A 22,508-nucleotide genomic window follows, 5' to 3' on the forward strand; every position below is an offset into this window, starting at 1 on the left:
AGAACTGGACTGTGGAACTATAATTTTTCAAACATATAGAAGCAAGATAAAAGCTCAGCTCCTATGGCACTTGTCTTCAATAATTGGTTCTTTTCTACAGTGAAGGCTGTAGAAATTGTCTGTGTGCCCAGCGCTTTTCAAAACATACTTAGAGGCCAAATTTCGGACACACACTTTTGGGGGTGTTGGTTGATGAGAACCTCAACATGACCCGGCAATGTGTGTTTGCAGCCCAGAAAGCCAACCATATCCTAGGCTGCATCAAAAGAAGCGTGGCCAGCAGGTCAAAGGAGGTGATTCTCCCTCTACTCCACTCTGGTAAGACCCCACCTGCAGTACTGTGTTCAGTTCTGGGGCCCCCAACATAAGAAAGACATGGACCTGTTGGAGCGAGTCCAGAGGAGGGCCACAGAGATGATCAGAGGGCTGGAGCACCTCTCCTATGAAGACAGGCTGAGAGAGTTGGGGTTGTTCAGCCTCGAGAAGAGAAGGCTCCGGGGAGACCTTACAGCAGCCTTCCAGTACCTAAAGGGAGCCTACAGGAAAGATGAGGAGGGACTTTTTACAAGGGCATGTAGTAATAGGACAAGGGGTAATGTCTTTAAACTGGAAGAGGGTAGATTTAGATTAGATGTAAGGAATAAAAATGTTTACTGTGAGGGTGGTGAGGCACTGGAACAGGTTGCCCAGAGAGGTTGTGGACAGCCCAGCCCTGGAAGTGTTCAAGGCCAGGTTGGATGGGGCTTGGAGCAACCTGGTCTAGTGGAAGGTGTCCCTGCCCATGGCAGGGCGGTTGGAACAAGATGATCTTTAAGGTCCCTTCCAACCCAAACCATTCTATGATTCTATGAAATGTTATTCCATGTTTCTATCTAATAAGGGGAAGTATGTATGTATGACCATGAGAGCAGAAATCAAAATGACACCAGAAATATTATTGACTGAATACTCACTTAGAATTTTAGATTAATGCTGAATATGACAAACTGATTCAGTTTGACTTAATATTTGTTAACTCATAGATTCAAAATGTTTAACGGATTGTGAAAACCCTTAACGTTACAGATAACACAACTATAGACTTCTTATAAAATCACAAAGTTGCAATATTGTGCATGAAATAACTACTTTCTTTAAGAAAATAATTTATTTTCCATAGTCATGACATATAATCTGGTATCAGTTACTGTACATATATTTTCTTGCAATACTCTGACTGTCTATGAATACTGGATCCACAGATGCCACTTTTGCTGCTATAAAGGAGTGAATACAGTGTAAAACTGCTGTCAGATCCTGAAATTCCAGTTCCTGAAAGAGGAAGTAAGAGAAAAAAAAAAAGAAGAGAAAATGTGAATTTATATTCAGGTTTATAAACATTTTACATAAATACAGAACGGACTAGTCAGAAAACAACAATGGACTTCAAATGAAAATTTGAATCTTTATAGGGAATTGTAAAGTGAAAAGTATTAAGAATAAAAGCTCTATGTCCGTACCTTGTTTACTGCCAGTTCTGCATGTCAATTTAGTTTTTACTCTGTGCTACTGTATTGTTTACATTTTACTCAGCTTCGACAATGAAAGCATTCAACTTGCAAGAACATTCAAATATTGCAAGATATTTTAAAGTATTTGATAAGTTAAGGATGATGGGGTGTCAAGTCAGAGCTGGGGAGGGTGAGGAAGACACATACTTGGCAGCCTCTGAAGGAGAGTCAGATAAGCAAGCTGGGAGGCCAGAGGCAGTGTGGAAGCTAAGATAAAGTCACACCACAGCCTGCATACAGAAATATGGCTGGGTATGAAATTCACATGCCCTAATTCACAAAGAAAGGCAGAGTTACTCTTAACCAGCTCACAGATTCCCTTGACTTTTTAGAATGTATTTCACCTTCTGTGCACAAGTTAAATTCCTTTTCCCAATCTCCCCAGACAGAAATGGAGTGATATTCTGATACAATGACAACAAATATAATACAAGAAACATATTCAATTTACATGATGCTCCTATTTGTAAAGTCTGCAGCTGGGAAATATATTGTGGGGACATTTGGGACAGTTTTTGGTTTGGGGAGAAGAGTTTTCAATAACATGTTGGCTACATAGTAGTTTATTGAGGCACACTCCATATGCTTGCCTTTAAACAAAAAGCAAAGCACTGGACTTCTGCTTTTCCTATCACAGTATTTTATAGTATCTTCTCAACAAAACTGCCTCAAACAGAATATTTGGAATTCAAGGTTACTGTTCTGGAAAAGCTCACCATCACACCATTTTGCTATGAAAGGCCATGTATTTACTAGGCAGGACTGGTTTTACTACTAATGAATGTCTTAAATTGTTCGCTAGTATTTGTGGGGCATGATTTTGTGACCCCATATTGGGCATAACTGGGAAATTTTTGGTAGTGGGGGGACCTGCTGGGCGGCCTCTGTGAGGAGCGGCCGGGGCTGCCCTGAGCCGGACACAGCCGGTTCCAGCCGGTTCCAGCCGGTTCCAGCCCGCCCACCCCAGGGCACCGCTCGGCCCGCAGACAAGGCCGGGGCGCCGTGGGGGAAATGTACTTAAGAAAGAGCAGTAAATTCCCCCAAAAGGCAGCAAGGCCAGTGCAGTAGGAGGTGCTCCATGGCAGAGCAGGTACCACCCCCAAAAGGACCGCAACTGATGGAGGAGCTGCACTGGAGCAGATGAAATGAGTAAGAAGCAAGGAGCAGCAAAGGAAAAGAGAGACAAGGAGTGGCAGAAAGAAACCATTACACCCTGACAATATTCGAGGGCTCTACTTCATGATGATGACATTCTACTGATTTTTAAACCTGTGCACAGTTTCTTCACAACCTCAGGCACATATAGTTCACTGTCTCAGGGATTTTATTTTCCACTAAGCAAATTTATTATTCCCAGAAAAATGTAATTTTCTGTTACTGTCTGCTCTCTCCAGCATAAGGTGACAATAAGCAATATTACTGGACAACAAGAGTTACAGAATGATATTCAACAAGCTCCCAAGACAGGCTCTTCCTGTGGTGTAACAGGCCTTACAAATGCCTCTATCCTCTACGAAACATCCACAAAAACTACAGGGAAAGACCTTCTCAGACATGGTAGCCTTGGAAGAGAGAAAGTTTCAGCACCAAGCTGTCCTCCTTATAGTGCTTGCTCAGTGCACACAGAAGCCTAAGAGAACAATGCTTTCAGCCCCTATGTCCTGCAAAGAATATGTAAGCAGAGATTTTTAGATGCGTATAATAATTTGTCTTGGGTCGGTCATCATCAGACAAACAAATTTTAACTCTTTCCAGAACCTGGAAACACAAGAATTTCTCAATTAAACAGCTTTGAGAATATGTTAACATAAATGGAATGACTCTCCCCTCCCTTCAGAAATTCTTCTCTGGAATTGCTGACTGTTTTTCCTACAACTTTCCAAGAAAAGTATCTGAATTCAGAAACAATGTGTAGCCATTTTTGATGCTAACTGTTGAAGAAATAAGCAATTTAAAACAGATTATTGTAATTTGATATCTAGTACAAATTACAAACTGACACTTCCAAGATTATAAAGAACAGCAAACACAAAACACATCTAATTAAAAAAGAGGGGCATAAATCAATATAACCAATAAGCAGAATGTGCTATTTATTATCATTCATGCCTAGTTAAATAAGGAGAAAATAAGGTAACATTGAGGGAAGAGGCAAAACTCTCTCAAATGTCTGCTTTTGCATACTTGCTAGTCAACAAATTAAGAAATAATTATGCTAAAAGAAGAAAAAATCTCTTGAGAACTTATGTCAAACTAAGCACTTAGGTAACTGTTAATAACTGGCATTTGGTTGCTGAAGTAATCATTTGGGCGTCGTACTCAAAATTAGATCTTGTTGTGAAAGAAAAATGAAGTGTGAATGTTGGTTAAAATCCTTTGAGGAATTTAAGCCCATGTAATCTTTATTCTGATTTTTTTTTGGCATTAAAACCCTGCTTTTTCTCTTTTGATTGATAGTTATGGAGCAAGTATGGGAATAAGTTTCTTAAAATATATTTTATTGACAGTAGATGTCTACTGTAAATATTAATAAAAATTAATACAAACACTTTCAGAAAAAAATAGTGCCATTACTTAACTCTTATTGTCTAAATTTTATAAAACTAAAATGAAGTACACACTCATGAGTATTAATGAAATACAACTCAATATGAAATAATACAGGCCTCAGTATATCAGTTCTTGGCTCAAGTAAAGGGCTAACACCTCCTGAATTACCGTCTTTAAAAACAATATATTCTATAATAGAAACCCACTCACATTAATCATAGATTTGCTCCCAAATCAGCTGAAATCATCCAACAATTTCACCTCAGGTTCTGACATTCAACACGCTGACCAAATGCAGCCAAATGAACTGAGAGGAGAGCCCTTCAGAAAGCTTTCCATTTTCTGCTCTGGCTTTATGCACTTCTAATCTATACGTGTTTATCAAGATAAGCAATCAGAGGTAACCTACCATAGATTGTAGGCAGGATTTCGTTGCTCTCACAACGACATGCGAATAGTTTTGGGATAAGAAAAAAGAAAAAGACAGGAATGTCTCATCACTGGGAGTCAGTCCTTCCCAACGCCCCTACTGCAGAGTCCTCTCTGTTTCTATCAGAGTTCAGAGTATGGATCAAACTGCAGTAGTCCCTCCTGCATATCTGAGAGAAGTTGTCTAATCTGTTGTGAATAATCTTTTGAATACTAATAGTATGTTCTTATTTCTATAAAAGATAATCTACGCACAGTTGAAAGAGGAGCAGTATTGCTAAACCTATGTTTTATGTGAAGACAACAGTGTATTTTCTCCAGTTAGTACTGCAAGTCCCTCAGTTAGGGGGATTATTTTCAAGAGTGATGCTAGTTTGGGAAGTTGTTATAGAGCTGGGTAGCCAAATAGGTGTCATGTAAGCTCCTCATGCAGTTCACCAGCTGGTTCACTTCTCTCATGTTCTCTCATATCTTCACTATTTTACATTGTCTGTAGGGGTGAGCGATCATCTGGGATCATAAAAGAGGAGCAGAGCTCTGGAGGTGTCCTCTTGCAGGGCTCGGTTAGATGTGGTCACTATGGTGGTATCAGAGAGGTGGGGTTTGCCTGAGGCCTCGTGCACCAGAAGCTCCCAGAAATGCAGCTTATCACAGTAGTTTTTGACCCAGGAGACCACAAATGGGGGTTAGGCTGTGGTGCTTTGTGTTTGAAGGATGTTTCATGTCTGCGCTGGCTGCCTTCACAATCCTGAAGCTGGCTAGTTAGGTGCAGATGTTGAGGAAATCCAAAGCAAAAGTTGGGGTATGGATTTGTGCAGGCTCAGGATAGAGGTTGCTCAGAGAACTGGTGTTCTGGTGGTGGATACAGCTTGCATGCAAAGTACAACAGGGAAAGGGGAAGAGGATGGGGGGTTAGTTTGGAAACATGGATTTGCTAAAAGATAAGGATGGCCTTCTGGCTTGGGGAAATGTAGATGTTGCATAGTCAGAGGACATGGACACTATATGTCTCTTAGCAAGAAACTATCTTGAATGTAGTTTTAAGGGTGGAAATCTGGCTTTCTCAGGTTTAGAATGTAATGTGAATTTTTCCTAGGAAAAAACACCAATGATACTTCTTTCAAATGAGTGCATTGCTCTAATAATTTTCTTTTTTTTTTTAAGCAACATTCCCCTCCATATCGACCCGGGCAGATGACTGAGTAACTGATCATTTTATTTGCTCTACATCATGTAACACCACCCTTATGCTTGCTTGCCTTATCTGTGATCACTGTTTTTTTCTTTAATTAAGACTGTCAGTTTATTTTTGGTGTATTTAGAAGAATCTGTGCATGTCTAATATTTCAATAACCAAAGCTATTTCAGTTTACTGTATGTATCCTAATAAGTGGATTAAATACAACAAGGGCACTAGAGGGAAGACAGCAAGACAAGAATATAAAAGATTGGATTAAAGCAGTGGGAGGAAAAGACTGCAAAACTGCCTGCTGGTACTGAGAATATAAAAAATGCACACACTGCACTGACCTCGATCACTACATGTGCACAACCAAGTAAGAAAAATACATGTTCTTGTTTTGTCCACCCACCTATGAGAGTTGGATTTATTACATATCATAAAGAGCTTGACAGGCCTGTTGCATCATTACCACGCACACACTTAATTTTATTGATTACTTCCGAGAGCTGTTGAATCGCTATTTGAACAAGACATGAGCCTGTATCACATAAAAGGCAGATAATAGAGACACTGACAGATAGTGTTATTGTGCCCTGTGCATTTCATGAATTCTTTAAGGACATTGGTAAGCCTCAGTGTTTATTAGTTGTTCACAAGAGCACTATTACTACTGTATTCTTCAGCATATTATTTCAATCAGATTGAAATGATAACCATATCTTTTGTAAAAAAAGGACAGATAAAGGTATCTAGGTTTTAGCTCCAGTCCACATGGAAGTCAAAACAGGAAGGGAAATTCTAAATTCAGTTCTATATCTCAGCAAGTATACCAGGGCTTGGTTGCTATAGCATGGTTGAGAAAAACGAATGTATTAGTATTGCACAGCTTGTCGAGACTGTTATAAACACACAAAGATAAATTATCAGCTATGGTATGAAAGCTTCTTCAGCTATAAACTTTTATTTGGCCTCCTCTTTGTGACTGTCATTCACACAAAGAGCAGAAGGAAAAGCTACAATGGTGCTCTTACCCTGCAAGCATAAGAACCAGATCTATCATGCCAACATTCAGTGCCAAATTAATTGCAACTCTATCAATTGTACTTAAGTCTTTTAACAGTGTTCTACAGGGATCTGGAAGAGTCAGATGGCTTTTCACTTTCAGCTTGAGTGATTCCAAATGCCAATACCTACTGCTAAATCTGAAACACTTTTATATGTGGCAATGGCAGATGTAAACTTTACTAATGCACAAGAAACTCATCTGAAAAGTTGTTCTGGACATGCTTGTTTAAGAGCAGCCAACTAAATTCACCCATTCCAGCAAATATTAAAATAAATTTCCAACCGCAATCAGACTGTCCAACACCATCACACAAGCAAAATCTTAACTCTTATATACCATCATCTTGCAAATGTTTTTCAAGATCTCAAGATGTTCAGTAGTAAACTGCCAGACTTCAGCAACATAAGACACATGTTACTAAAAATACAGAAGGGCTCGAGTGCTAGATTGTTTTTTATTGATGCTAGAGATTAATGTTGCTGTAAAGAGAGAGCTTTGCTTGCACTCTCCTTAATTTGCCATATCTCTCAACAGTACTAATATGAAATAAATATAATTTCAGATAAATACAGTAAATCTAAAGAAAGAAAAACGGTTGCTGACCTGTCCTTGATCACTCTCCTGAAGTTCTCCTGTTTCAAAGTGTCGTGGCTTAATCCCAGCCAGCAACAAAGCACCACGAAGCCACTCGCTTACTCCTCACCGCCAGCCCCAGGGGGATGAGGAGGAGAAAATATAAAGAAAGGCTCGTGGGTCGAGACAAGGACAGGGAGGGATCACTTACCACTTATAGTCATGGGCAAAAGACAGGCTCAACTTGGGGAAAAACAAAATCAATTTAATTTACTATCAATCAAATCAAAACAAGGATAATGGGAAGTAAAACCAAACCTTAGAACAGCTTTGCCCACCCCTCCCTCCTTCCTGTCTCAACTGCACTCCCGGTTTTCTCTCCCTCATCCCGACAGCAGCACAGGGGGACGGGAATGGGGGTTGGGGTCAGTTCCTCACACCGTGTCTCTGCCGCTCCTTCCTCCTCAGGGGAGGACTCCTCACTCGTCCCCTGCTCCACCGAGGGGTCCCTCCCACGGGAGACAGTCCTCCATGAACTTCTCCAGCGTGGGTCCTTTCTGTGGGCTGCAGTCCTTCAGTCACAGCCTGCTCCAGCGCGGGCTTCCCCCTGGAGTCCCGGCCATCCTGGGGGACATCTATCCCCCTGCTCCGGCGTGGGCTCCTCTCTCCCCGGGCTGCAGGTGGGCATCTGCTCCCCCGCTCCCCTCCGTGGGCTGGGGGGGGACAGCCTGCCACCTGGTCTCCCCACGGGCTGCGGGGGCATCCCCTCCTCCCCGCTCCTCCTCCCCTCCTTCCTCACTCCCCTCGTATCCGCACAGGGGTTCCTCTCCCATCCCGATCCCCCCACTCACTGCAGGTTCCCCTTCTCAAGTCTGTTCTCCCAGAGGCGCTACCGCCGTCGCTGACGGGCTCGGCCTGGGCCAGCGGCCGGTCCGACGTGGAGCCGGGGAAGCTTCTGGCAGCTTCTCACAGGAGCCGGCCCTGCAGGCCCTGCCCCGCTACCAAAACCCCGCCACACAAACCCAAAACATAGAGAACAGGATTAATGCAAAACTGCTGCAGAGTTTAATTGCAAAATCAGATCACACTGTACCACTGTACCAGTCTGAAATTACAGAATAGTTGAGGCTTGAAGTCATTGAAGAAAGGATACTGAATGCACTCAGATAAATATGCAGGCCTCTTAAGTTATATGTGTAACAGATAAGAAGTGTATGAGACCAGCAACGTTTAGTTGAAGCTCCAATATGGCTCACAATAGTCTAGCGATACTATGATTTCTTTTTTCTTCAGTGAAATATTTGAGACCAAGTTAGTAAAAGAGCAAATGTAGTGAAGAAAGATAAATAAACTCTCTTTCCATTTCTAAGGTGAATGAATTGTTAAAATCTAATTCCATCTCTTCTTTTCCAAGGAGTACAAAAGGAACAAAAAAATAAGATAAGAAGAAAAGGGAAATGCTCAATTAAAATATGCTTGGAAGAGAAAGTGTTATCCTCCAGGTAGCTACAGTTTAGCTAAGGGAGATAAAGCATCAATACAATCCTGGAAGTATTAAACTTAGGTTTTGGTTTTTTTTCAAAGCAACCTTGAAAATTCAGGGTACATGTCATGTAGGCTAAGAATATCTACTGTTATTACGATTACTTGTAATTTGTCGGTACTGGATCCTGTATTCAGATACATAAGCTATATACAACTTTGCCAAATATAAAATGTTTTGGCCGATATTTACCATACCAGTTTTCTGCAACAGATTACTTTTCAAATGAAAATTCTAGCCAAAATGGCTTACTCACTTCTGAGACTCTAAAATTTGGCAGGAAGATGTTTTTTGCATCAGGGGGCTGCTTTTTACTATTCGTGTGAAATCTACTCACATTTGTTCATTGGAGAATTTACTTCAAAAATTTATATTATATAAAGATACAATTTTCACAGAGCATGCTCCAGCTTCAGACTTCTACCAAGCAGGTAATTAAAGAGGTGCCTTCATGCCTTCAGCTCTCTCCTAGTACTAAAGTATTCAGAGATTTTTTTTTGTTCTTCTCGTTTTCATGTCTTTTTTTTAGTTGTAACTGTTAAGAAAAGATAAAAACAAGTATCTTTTTGCACATGAACTTCTTTTGTGTAAGAGGCACATGTGTAGTCAACATGCTCCATTGTGGCTGAAGAGCACACAGGTTTAAGAGCCCCCCACCAAAGGGACATGAAAAGGCATCTCCAGCTCAAAGAATTCCAAACTGCTGATCCAAGGAAGAGTTGACCACAACCCATACAAACTCTACATTAATGCCACAATCCAGGAATACTTCATAATCAATCACTCTCCTCCCCCTTTTAAAATAATTGCAGAACTACGGCTTCACACAGATCCATTTACATGCTATGTTGCAATTTCAGAATTTTTCAGTCTCTCTTCTAAAAAAGTGAGTCTGATTTCCTACAGAAATAAAGTAATGAAAACACATATATGTGCATGTGTGCAGTTTTTGCCCTATTTGTCGAAGAGGTGGACACCTCAAAGGAACTGAATTTCTAATAGTGTGGCACAAGCTGTTGGTAGGGACCGGGACATCCTGGTACCACCCTGCAGGGAAGTGAAGGCAGGGAGAGCATCGTCCTTTCCTGCCTTGACCAGCAGCAGGGGCAGGGGTCCCTTGGCCACCCATTATTTATGGGTTATCTAACCAGGTAATACACACATACCTACAAACCACCTGCAAGAACTTTCTCCCTGTTGTCAGGCTGGATAAAAATATGCTGGGACTTGGCAGTAATATGAATGCATTGCAATGACTTTTGGAGGATTTCAAGGAGTCGAAGTGGAATTATTACTGGAAGTATTAAAGGCAGGGTAAGTTCAGGGAAGTGCTGAAGTAGGAAACTATGAGAAGTTGTAGGGAATAAGAAGGACCTGAAGGAGAAACAACTGACAGGAATCTAGGCCTTATTAGCTTCTTTGAACAGAAAACTTTTTAAATGGAAAAATGTATTGTTCACCTAAAACTGAAGTGCACAGGAAGAAGCACTTGGCTTAAAATTTATAGGAGAAGAAAAAACATCATCTCTAACTAGTCACCAAGAGGCAAAAATAGAACTCCCAAATGTGATTTTTTTTGCCCAAGAATTTATAAGCATATAAAATTAGACATAATTCGGAAAATTCTTTTGCAACCTTAACTCTACTGTTTACTGCCAAGTGAACATAAGTCATCTGTATCAAGCTTTATTTCACATGTAGTGGCTCATTTACTCAGGAAAAATGAAACTTCTGTTATTTGATGACATTTTCTGTTTCTCATCATTGGCTGCATTTCACTGTACAGTACCATCTGGCTCTACGAAATCTCTTTCGGTACAATAAACTGAGGCAGATTCTGTACTATGCTACGGGTACTAGTGTTGGTTATTTCCCAACGAGTCTGTAATTCTGAAATCTAAGAAATAAAACGGTTTAGGTGGTGGGCATATACCTGAATATATATACCACTTATCTGAAGTGGAGAGGCTGCACAGCTGTATCCCAGTCCCATTTAACGTGAAATCCTAGTGGGTACACTGCACTGTGCAGAGGCCGTGGTAAAAGGTATAGTCACTGAAATCCTGATAAATCCTCAGCTACTTAGTATCAGCCTTTCCGCTGCCTTTAATGAGCTTTTCCTGGGCTCTTCCAACATTTACAACAGGTATGTACATTTAGGTGCATACATACTTAGAATTCTGTATGAACCGATCACATATCATCTTCCAACTGATAATTTCAAGGTACCTCACAAATATTCATGAATACTTTGCCAATTACAAGGTGTTTTCATTAGAGCTATGCAACAGAATAATTTTTAATGTTTTAACGAATCTGTCTCCTGGACAAAATCTGCTGTAAAATTATCATTAGAACTCACTTTTATCATTATTTTAGAGATAATAAAATTTTCATAAAAATGCTGAGATTTGCAATTTTTGTATCTAAAGAGCAAAATACAGGTAAAACCAATTAAAAACAATTTAAGTGAGCACAGAAATAAAAATGAAATAAAATTTAAAATAATCAGATTTTTCCACCACAACAGGAAGAGGAATGATCCAGTATGAAAGCAATGGAATTCCATTGCAAGCAATGGAATTGGAGCCCTTGGCCAATCACACACATGGATTATCTAATGATTTAATACACAGATTCAGAGATTCAGATTATGTTTTTTGCACCAATATAATCTTCCTGTCTGACCTGGAACAAGTTATGTGAGCTCTCTGAAACAGATGATCATGTATAAAATGATGATGGTAGTCCTTTTCTGTCTCCAAGGAGTACTGTGAGAAATGAAGTGGAAATGACCTGCTACTCTAGTCAAGTTATTATAGTATTGCACCTTTTGTAACAGATATTATAATATCTTTTACAGTAGACCCAACAGACAACTCCGGTTAAGTTTGCTGATGAAATACTGAATAATTTACTAATATAGATGTACAGAGAAAGACATACTGCATTTGTTGTAACTTTATGATAAACAAGGAAGGTTAGAGATTTTCTTCTTACAACTTTTTTTAAACATTAGAAGGATAGGTAATATATAACCTTTCCATATGGTCACTATAGAGAAGTATCACTTTATAAGTGACTTCAACCTGTACAACCCCAGGTAAGAGTACTTGAGAATTTTCATAGATCTTCAGATATTTTTCTGTTGTTTTCATTGGCTTTTGTCCACCAATCCCAGTTGAACCTCACTCTTACCTTCCTCTTCTCTGTCATATCACATCAAAGTTCTCCTCATTCTTTTTAAAACTGCATGATTGACAAATTATCTTTTTATTTATTTATTCATCATCAAGCTTGGGATCACAGGACAGAAACAGTACAGATTAAGGCATTACAGCCAAACCTCCAGATGATGATTCAAACTAGAATCCTGAATTAGAAACTGCTGAAGTTCAGTTGGGAATCTGAATTCTAAGTTTCACAATTTTATTTGATGATTGCTGCAGGAAAAAAAAAGAGACACCAGTAATATCTTATCTATAGTAGTGACCGGATGTCTCCACAGCTTAATTCCAGATCTTGCAAAGCATTGTCTGCTCTTAATTCATGGTAGAACCAATAGGTTTCAGGAATTGCTTGGCATCTTGCAAGAATATTCCCTTTTTTAAGCTAATAAATGTTACATAATCTTTTTATTGGTAAAGCTTAAGCACATATTATTTGCTTAAAATTTTAAGTCTACTATATAGCAGCTTAAAAAGTTTTGGTTTATCCTTTTTAGAAGCAGTTTTTAGATATATCTATTATAGGTTGACTAAACAACTTCACAGAAATCATCTTTCTGAAACAGTAAAACATCATCATAACACAACTCAGTAACAGGTTTGTACAAATAGTGTAATAAATCTATAGATACTACACCACTTTGGTTTATTGTGGGGTTTCTAGAGAATAGGAAAAAAAAGATAAATTGTGATGTGGAGTTCACCATAAGCATGTGCAGTAGTAAATGGAATTTTTGATGCCTTGACAGTAAATTCCATTTCATTTTTTAGTAAACTGAGAAAGAGGATATTGCTTACCTTTGTCTCAATTTGTTTGGTGTCTAGATTCTGAAAAAGCAGCTTTACTCTTGTTTTCCCATCATCTGAAGAGCCTTTGAGCTGAGAGAATTTAAACCTCCACAGCACGTTCTAAACAGAAAGAAACTTGATTAAGGACTCTGTTACAGACTCCTACCTAGAACTATAGATTGATGATCAATGTTTATGTATTAAGATAAAGCATTGGGGCAGTAAACACAGCACATGATAACAGGCTGGTTGCAGAGCAAATAAAATTAACAGCTCTGTATCATATGTGAAAGCAAAAGATGCAATATTAATATTCACTAATAAAACAATTATTTAGAAATTCCCTGAAATGTAAATGTTTCAGTTGCCTACATAATATCAAAATCCAAGGCAAAAGCTTAATTCCAGAAAGATCCATGAGGATATTTGCATCAGTTTCACTATGAACACAATTCCATACCATATCTCACTCTTTCATGCTTCAGCTGGTTCATCTGCATAATGTAGATAATAATGTCCTACATAGATGTTGCAAAGCTGAATTTACTGATGTGTGTAACGTGGTTTGAAATCCTCAGATAAAATAAGCTATAGAAATGCAAAAATATTATTATTGAATGTAGCCTCACAAACCACAAAAATATGTTCTACATTACATAATTGTTTGTAAAATATCTAAGAATTCTAGGCTTCTTGGTCTCCCACAGGTTTATGAATGGGAGTTTACTACTGTTGGCAAATCCTAAATTGACAGGTATATTTTAATATTTATGGAGATACTTTTTAAAAACAAATATTGGGAAATTATTTTTGAAACCAATGTAATTTTCTGTTTATTTGAATGGTTTCTATTGATTGCCCGAAAATGTATAAGTTTAAAAAAACACAAGGTAACAACTTGCATTCGGACTTCCTGCTGATGTTTCCTTAATACCTATAATCTTAATGAAAATCCTATGCACATGTTGAAATGGGATTCAGTCCCTGGACACTGCTGAGGAAACACAATTTAAATACTTTGAAGGCTATTTCAAAAGCACACACAGAAAAAAAGTTTGCTATATTCCATTTTCCAATGCACCTCAACACAAAATATTTTTTTCATGTAGACCGGTGCTACCAGTGGTCTTCAGAACCCTACTCATAGTTTGATAGAGAATGCCCTATAAATAAAAAAAGTATTTATGGAAGGCACAAAAAGCCTGATTCCATCTCCTGGTTCCCTGCAGACATAAATGTCATTGACTTAGACAAATATAACAGATGAAGAAAAACCCAACTATGCTACAGCATTGTGATGGTGCTTAAACTTTACATTCATGAACAGATTTAACTGGGTCCAGAGGGCCTAATTAGACCACCTGAAAAGTATTCAAAGCTTAAATGAGTTTGGATCTAAATAGGATAGATGAATGTTCGCTATATAATATAACTGCTAGGGTGGAGATGAAACAAGAACTTAGGAACAATTTAGCAATAATAGGCATTGCTGGAGTCATAATCTCTCTCAACAGTTGACACTGAGTGGAAAAGAAGAGAAGTAGATGGCTCTGGAAGGTGGAAGAAAATGCATACTTTGGGATCCCTTTACCTTGGATGAGCGGCTGGAGGCACAGGATGGGGAAGATGAACCAACCAAGCCAACAAGATAAAAAGAATCTCTACGATCAGATATAAAGCAGCTTCAGGCCACAAGAGCATTTCTGTTACGGGTCCAAACTGGTAAAAGCTGAATGAGTTAGAGCCCATGATGACCCTGGGGCAGAACATGTAGGAAATGAAGTAATTCTTTCAAATAAGTTTAAGAATCAACCAGAACTGTTCTAGAAAAGAGTTTTCTAAATGACACTTAAACTCCCTGTGTTGGGATTCCATGGCAAGGTTTTGGTAGTGGGTGGGCTACAGGGGTGGCTTAAGTAATAAACTGCTAGAAGCTTCCCCCACGTCCGACAGAGCCAATGCCAGCCGGCTCCAAGACAGACCCGCTGCTGGCCAAGGCCGAGCCCATCAGTGATGGTGGTAGTGCCTCTGGGAGAACAGACTTAAGAAGGGAAAAAAACTGCTGCACAACAGCAGCCGGAAGACAGGAGTGAGAATACGTGAGAGAAACAGCCCTGCAGACCCCCAGGTCAGTGCAGAAGGAGGGGGAGGAGATGCTCCAGGCGCCGGAGCAGAGATTCCCCTGCAGCCCGTGGGGAAGACCATGGTGAGGCAGGCTGTCCCCCTGCAGCCCAGGGAGGTCCACGGGGGAGCAGATCTCCACCTGCAGCCCGGGGAGGACCCCACGCCGGAGCAGGGGGATGCTGAAGGAGTCTGTGACCCTGTGGGAAGCCCGCGCTGGAGCAGGCTCCTGGCAGGACCTGTGTCCCCATGGAGAGAGAAGCCCACGCTGGAGCAGGTTTTCTGGCAGGACTTGTGACCCCGTGGGGGACCCACCTGGAGCAGTCTGTGCCTGAAGGACTGCAGCCCGGGGAAGGGACCCACGCTGGAGCAGTTCGTGAAGAACTGCAGCCCATGGGAAGGACCCACACTGGAGCAGTTCATGAAGGACTGCAGCCCGTGGGAAGGACCCACATTGGAGAAGTTCGTGAAGAACTGTCTCCCATGGGAGGGACCCCACGGTGGAGCAGGGATGAATGAGGAGTCCTCCCCCTGAGGAGGAAGGAGCAGGAGAGACGTGTGAGGAACTGACCCCAACCCCCATTCCCCGTCCCCCTGCGCTGCTCGGGGGCGGAGGAGGGAGAGAAAACTGGGAGTGGGCTTGAGCCTAGGAAAAATGGAGGGGTGTTTTTAAGATTGAGTTTTTATTTCTCATTACCCTACTCTGATTCGATTGGTAATAAAATAAATTAATTTCCCCAGGTTGAGTCTGCTTTGCCTGTGATGGTAATTGGTTGAGTGATCTCTCCCTGTCCTTATCTCAACCCACGAGCCTTTCCTTGTATTTTCTCTCCCTTGTGCAGCTGAGGAGGGGGAATGATAGAGTGGCTTTGGTGGGCACCTGGCATCTAGCCAGGGTCAACCCACCACACTCCTAAGCAAAAGTTCTTGCCCTTTTTATTTCATCATTTGTAATAAGAAGGCTTTTTTTATATTATTTTCCAGACTGTAAAGAAGAACATTTTTTAATGAGTACATGAACTGGTTGCCCAAAATTTGAGATCCAGGCTCAGAGTCACAGAGCAGACGGGGGACTGGCCTTTATTTTAATAAGCATGTATGAACACCTGCTGTGGTGTAAGAGCATTCTTTGCATCAATAGGTGACTTTAATTTGAAATTCAATATCTTGAAGAAAAAATAAATTTTTCAGCAAAATTGCTGTATCCCTAATGAACTGTTAATTGCTTGACCACTTCAACAACCTATTCAGTGCTGGTAGGAAGTATTCTGAAAAAGCTGTGAGTATGGGGCAACACAGTCAACTCCAGCTGACAATTATGGAAGTAAGATGAACAGCAGAAGCCACCCATTACTGCCTCACTCAGGCTTGAGGATGCAGAGGATATCTCCATCTCTCACACAGATGAACAATAAATGCAGTTGAGGTCTCCAGAATTTTTACAGTTTAACAACAGAATCAATCTATATGACGGTATTCTGTACTTCTCCTTAGGTAAACAACAAAGGTTGATCTAAATCCTCCTCATCATCAATACTGAAGGTAGGCACTGTGGCCAAAGTCCTATCAATAGAGAAGTTTATAATTTTAAATCAATCTTCAAATTTGAAAGAAACATTTTCTATAGTCTAAACTAATGAGATTACTTTCCATAGTTAATTTGTGGCTACACGTAAATGTGTACAGTTGTGCAAAAAGCACTATTTCAGAATGGAGTATCACCTGATGCAGAGAAATGTATGCAAACATATTTCCTGAAGCTTTATGCTACCTCATAGGATAGCACACTTAATGCAATTAGTCTAGATTTTCAAATAACAATGATCTTGGTCATTATTTCTGTGCACAAAGATTTCAATAGACTTGTGCATTTTGGCCCCAAACCCCCAAAATACCAACACACAAAAACTAGATCCTGTGTCAATATTTCAAAATGCAGTATGTTTCCTCTTAACTCAGAATGACTGACTGAATTTCTTTAATATCTATTTAAAAAAATCCTTTCAGTTTGGAGTTGAAGACCATATTTCAAAGGAGAGACCTTCTACTGTACAGCTCTGTTAATGCAGAAACATTTTTTTGTATGTATGTTTACTCCTACTGGCAAACAAATGTATAAATCCATTTAGAATAATTTAAAGTATCACTAAATTATATACATAAAATAGTAGAATTATAGATAGGCCTTGAAAGTTGGCATGTATCATAAACCATCCCCTGTCAGCACTTTATATATAGCCACTGTTTTGCAAGATAAGTGAATTTAATCTTATAGATTATGACTTTGAAATGTGTTTGCCCTTGTTCTGTTTATTTTAGACATGGCCTAAATTTCTTGTGATGGAAGAATAATTAATCCTATTTTATACCTGTAGCTTCAAAACAAATGGAATCAGGTGACATTTCATTTTTTTCATGACTGGTAATCTTTTAAAAATCTTGAAGTTTCTTCATTATAAGACACTAAGTTCTCTGCTAAATATAACCTTCCTTTGCTTTTATAACTTGAAAAGGAAAATACTTTTTTAATATCCTTCTCCAAAATCTATCTTTACATGCTAATGAACAACTATACTTGTTCCTTTCAAGTCCCAAACTGACTACATTTCAATAGTGCTATATAAATAAAAAGTACAGTACATTTGAGGAAGAAATTCTCCACGTCAACATAAAAAATTACCATTCTGATCAACATAAAAAATTACAATTACTGATAACTTCAATAACAGTAAAATAAAACTGAGTTTTCTTTTCTTTTTCCTCTTACCTTTGTTTTACTGTCAAAACAGGTAAATCCCAGAGCAAAGTCAACTGTGAAACACAGGGTATCCCCTTGCCAACTGCACATATATGTTTTAGACTGGAAAAAAAAGTATGATTTTTGAGAGAACAACCATCATCGTCATTTATCATATAAAAATAATATTTTATGCAGTTTTTCTGTGGGAAGACATTCAGCTGGCAACACCGAAAATTGTCAAAAACTTCTGACAGTATCGGTATCAGATCTGTCAGCTAGACACTAACTGGAGGTCTTCTATATTTCAAGTCACTCTTGTAAGGGATTCTTGGAAACCATCCCTCACAAAATGCAACACAGAACAAAGAAAAATCTGACTATTTCAAGCTTTTGGAAAACTGCTTAGACCTGACCTATTAATGACTTCTGACATCATTTCCAGCAAATGTGCAGGTAACAGTGCCTAAGTGTTTAGTCATTGCAATCTAGCTATGAAAAAGCTGTCTGTCTACTTGACCTCTCTGTCTGATTTAAACTTTGTAGACAGCCTTTTTTATTTTGCAACATTTTTTCATTTGGGTGACAAGCCAGTGCAGCACTATGTTAGTTAATGTAATTTAATAATAAGAACTAGCAACTATCACTCATTAGTTAGCACTGATACTTGCTAGACAGTGCTATATATACACCAATTCTTTGCCCACCTTTCAGGTTAGAAAGAAAAAAATCTGTTTTATTAACAAAATGCAGAAGTTCTGTTTAAACTTCCGAATAAGCTTTACAGTAAAAAGTCTGTTAACATTCTTCTTTACATGTGTTTTTAAGGCTAGCTAACTTGGGTACATGATGGATTCTGAAAGCACATGAAAAAGCTTCTGCTGATGATGTAGTATGAAACAGTTTGATGACATTCACCATTCACAGTTAACGGCAAAAAGCCCATTGCCTTCAGCATGAGTAGAGATCAAATCCTGTCTCCAGCCTTCCCTTGCCCCCCCTTAAGAGCCATTTTTAAAATTATACCCTTGTGCCTTATGAAATCTTTGATTTTTTTTTTTTCTTCCAAGGGAGCATTACTTTGCTCTTATTGATACTTCATAAACTGCAATGTTGCCTCATGCTTAGACATTTGTTTACATGAAATTTTTGTATCTGGATAGTTTCTTTCAATTCCAAAAAATGATTTCAACACAAAAATGGTGACTGAAATTAGTAATAAATATTACTAATAATTAATAAACTTAAGTTGAAAATAATCCTTTTGTTTTTTAAAGATTTTTAATAAAATCTAAAACTTCTGCATTTAGTAATTGTAAAGGTTTCCTCATTCCACTATTAATAAAAATATTTAGAGTTCTACTAAAATAAGCATTTCTGAGTTACAGATAGGACATTTTATAAAGGATTTTGAAAGGGCTGGGAATGAAATTAATTTATTAGTACAGATTAGTATTATAATCAGCTCAACAATGACAGAGATGTATATTATTTCTGAATAAATTATTTTGCTCATTGATGTTCAAAGGTCATATTATTTGGCATTTAAAAAGATTTCAGTGATTGATATTCAATTAGAATGACATTTAAATATCCCTACATTTTATTCAGTAATTATAAGGTGGCATTAAGCACCAGTCATAACTTATTCTCCATTATTTTCCAATTAAAAAGGTTATACTAGCTGAGCTCTGACTCAGCAGAGCAATTTTTAAAACATATTAAATTAGTTTCCCCCAATGGGTAAGCATCTAATTGCTCAGCCACAAATGGTGAATACTAAAATGAACTATGCACAAATAATTAGCCTGGAGTATTTTACAAATATTCAATATTTGCAAATAATGGAACTGGTCTGGAAATTATTCGCAGACAAATACTAGAGATAAACAGAGATAAACAGAATATGTTGCATTTTCACTGTGATAAACATTACAAATATATATATAAGGTTTATACTTACAAAATACACTAACAGCATTTTCTTTAGAACAGAATTAATATGGGTTTTGCCGTATAAATTTAAAAGCCTGCCTATGGCATTTCCTCAGTGACTCTGAACAGGTTCTCAGACAGCTCTGTGATAAGGACCCCCATCTCCACTCATTATCACTAGTACGGAGCGCTATCCCTTTTCACTCTTGCCTTTGGAATAAGCTTCCTGTACGCTTGCAATTGTGTGATCACCCTTGGTTACCTACAACAATTGTTTACGTGGAAGTTTAACACAAGAAATCAAGGCTTAGCAGTCTTTTAGTGAATTTTGCAGAAAATAAAATAGCACTGTGTATTAGCCAGCTTGAGAACTCACAGTTTAAGCAAGAGAGGGGAAAAGAATAGGTTATTTAAAAACCCTTCCTTACCGATTGGAAATGAGTTTTTCTCTCATAGGTCTAATAGGTCTATACTATACTAGCTTATCACAAAACACTTGGGGATTGTAAGTAGAGGTAGATGAGAATCTACAAGGTTATCAACCTTAAGATATGCATTAAACTATCTTCCAATCATACAGCTATACCCTAATAGCCACATTAATTTACATAGCTCATACACGTATGAAAATTCAAAACATTAGCAAATGTGGTATAGTGGCCATCTTTGGCTTGCACTGCTCCAGACAAGATGTAAAAGTTTTTCCAGCTCTAACCTCGGTGATTCTGAACATTATCGGGATGTAGACTGGGAGTTTAAGCCTGATAAGATTCTTTAGTCAAAGTATTAAGAATTTAGCTGTTAAAAGGAAGGCCTCATGCCTGAACTGCAAGAGCTAAGAAAAGTTTAGTATCCATCCTAGACCAATTATTTAATGTTTTCCAAACAATGGTGAAACAATCTGTAGAGTAATTATTTGTAATAAAAGACAATTTACAAAACTCTTATCTGTGTAATTGTGTAATTGTTCAGGTATCAGTATCTCAATGCATATACCTTTGCATGATCTTTTCATGAGTTAATGATAAGTTGATAATATTACTGTCCAAATAGCAGAACAGTGTTTCTGTCTCATTCATAGAAGGAATTCCTTAGGCCTCCTGTCCCTATTCAGAAGCATGGCACTAGTCTATCTTTGGCACTGGTATCTGTCCTCCCAGACCTTAAGAGGGCTTAATGGTTACAATGACTACACGTATACACTCACTATCTTTCCCATAGACATAGAGATTTCCCAGAAATAATTCAGCTTTGATCTATCCTCCTCATTTAGCAGACTGTCTCACGATCCTGGAGCTCCCGATGGCAGGTTCCATTGGAGCTATTCTGCAGAACCAATGGATGTTCCAGTTGCTTCTTTGGGCAGAGTGGTGGTGGCCAGCAGGACACCATCATGGTAGCACTGAACTGTAAATGTAGGCAGTATCACGCAATACTAGTATCATTGTGCATTAATTAGCATTATCTCACATAGTGGCAATACCAGCCTTGAGCAGTCCTGAGCGCACGTACTCTCTGCCTATCTTGTCCATGCCTCCATACTGGGTCCCCTTCACCAGAGTAGCTCATCTGAGAGTGAGCAAGCCTCTTTGCTCCAAAAGCAGAAGGGGAAGGTTAAAAGCAGGCCACAGCATTTCCTTCTTGCTAATGAAATTCCTGCCTCTCCTCAGCAAATCGTTGATACAAAGCCGAACTCTTGTCTGTACACGAACTGCAGGGGAGTGAGATTCCTGGACGGGAGTAAGAAGGTTGGGTAGGGCACAGAGTTAGGAAAAAGAGAGTCCTGGAAGCTAAATGATGGGAAAAGAGGGCCTGCATCTAGGAGCAGGAGGTGTCGGCAAGAGTGTGTAAGCGTCCTTCTACTGCAGCCTTCACAATGAAATTAAGTCCCTACATTTACCCTAGGGCAAGATTTCAGCCGTCTAACAAGGTCACATCAGCTGGTTAGTAGTTTGTCTCTCACTCCCATCCGCAAAACTTGACAATTCCATCTCAGCATGATCTTACAGTTAACTAATATTGTGAGGCTTGGGGAACTCTAGTACTTTTTTTTTTGTTGCTATCCACATCAATTAATATCTTCTGTGACTATGCACACATCTTGGAATCCGCAGAAGGTAATTAGTATTGAGGGCTTGAGTTAATTATCTCTTAATGCAAAAAAAAAAAAAAGCTTCTTTCATGCTTATCTTCCATCAGTTTTTACAACAGGGAGAGGACAAGGGACAGGTTGCTTCAGTACTCTAAAACAGAGACCGATGTAGGATTCTGTCTAACAATGAGAAGAGACTTTACAAATATGCTCAATGACAGGCTAATTAATTTCAAAACCAGCTTTTATGATCATCAGTTACGATGTCTCTTTCCCTTAGAAGGAGGGAATGTGTTTGCGAACAGATCTGCTAACCTAACAAGAAGGGCTTCAAACTTGGTTCATGGGTGTTAGGTACTCAAGTCAAGAGGTGAGTAAATGCTAAAACTGGAGAATGAATGCACAGGAAAAGACTACAAGAGGGACTTTCTTCTTTCCACTCAGAGGAGGGCATAAATAGACCTCAAATATCTGTACAGTGAGAGACAGAGCCTGGGCAACAAAGAGAAAGGGGGACAATTTCATGTGTAGTCACTGGCCTGTGACATGGTTGGAAGCACAAAGGCTCGGTGGGTAATAGGCACCATTGCAGCCCAGACACAGGCTGCTTAGGAAAGAGAGGCAAGAAAGAAAAAGAGGACCCCTCCTCTTCTTGAGTTGCCTTCTGTGTATAGGGGTCCTTGGCCACACAGAGCCATAGTATGAAGCCAGAA

The 22,508-nt window shown here is 39.2% G+C and overlaps 1 protein-coding gene across 2 annotated transcripts in view; it reads right to left on the bottom strand.

Moving 5' to 3' along the window:
• Positions 1 to 1,125: 1,125 nt before the first annotated feature.
• Positions 1,126 to 22,508, bottom strand: part of SNTG2 (syntrophin gamma 2) — a 299,806-nt gene continuing 278,423 nt past the window's right edge. For both annotated transcript variants that reach the window (XM_030038043.1, XM_030038044.1), the window contains 3 exons: positions 17,799 to 17,891; positions 12,920 to 13,030; positions 1,126 to 1,311 (listed from right to left, as the gene is read on the bottom strand). In XM_030038043.1, the coding sequence (XP_029893903.1) occupies positions 1,180 to 1,311; positions 12,920 to 13,030; positions 17,799 to 17,891 (336 nt within the window). In that variant the 3' untranslated portion in view covers positions 1,126 to 1,179. The remainder of the gene's footprint in view (positions 1,312 to 12,919; positions 13,031 to 17,798; positions 17,892 to 22,508) is intronic.

The sequence above is a fragment of the Aquila chrysaetos genome, chromosome 15, assembly GCF_900496995.4.
Source record: "Aquila chrysaetos chrysaetos chromosome 15, bAquChr1.4, whole genome shotgun sequence".
Classification (NCBI taxonomy): domain Eukaryota; kingdom Metazoa; phylum Chordata; class Aves; order Accipitriformes; family Accipitridae; genus Aquila; species Aquila chrysaetos.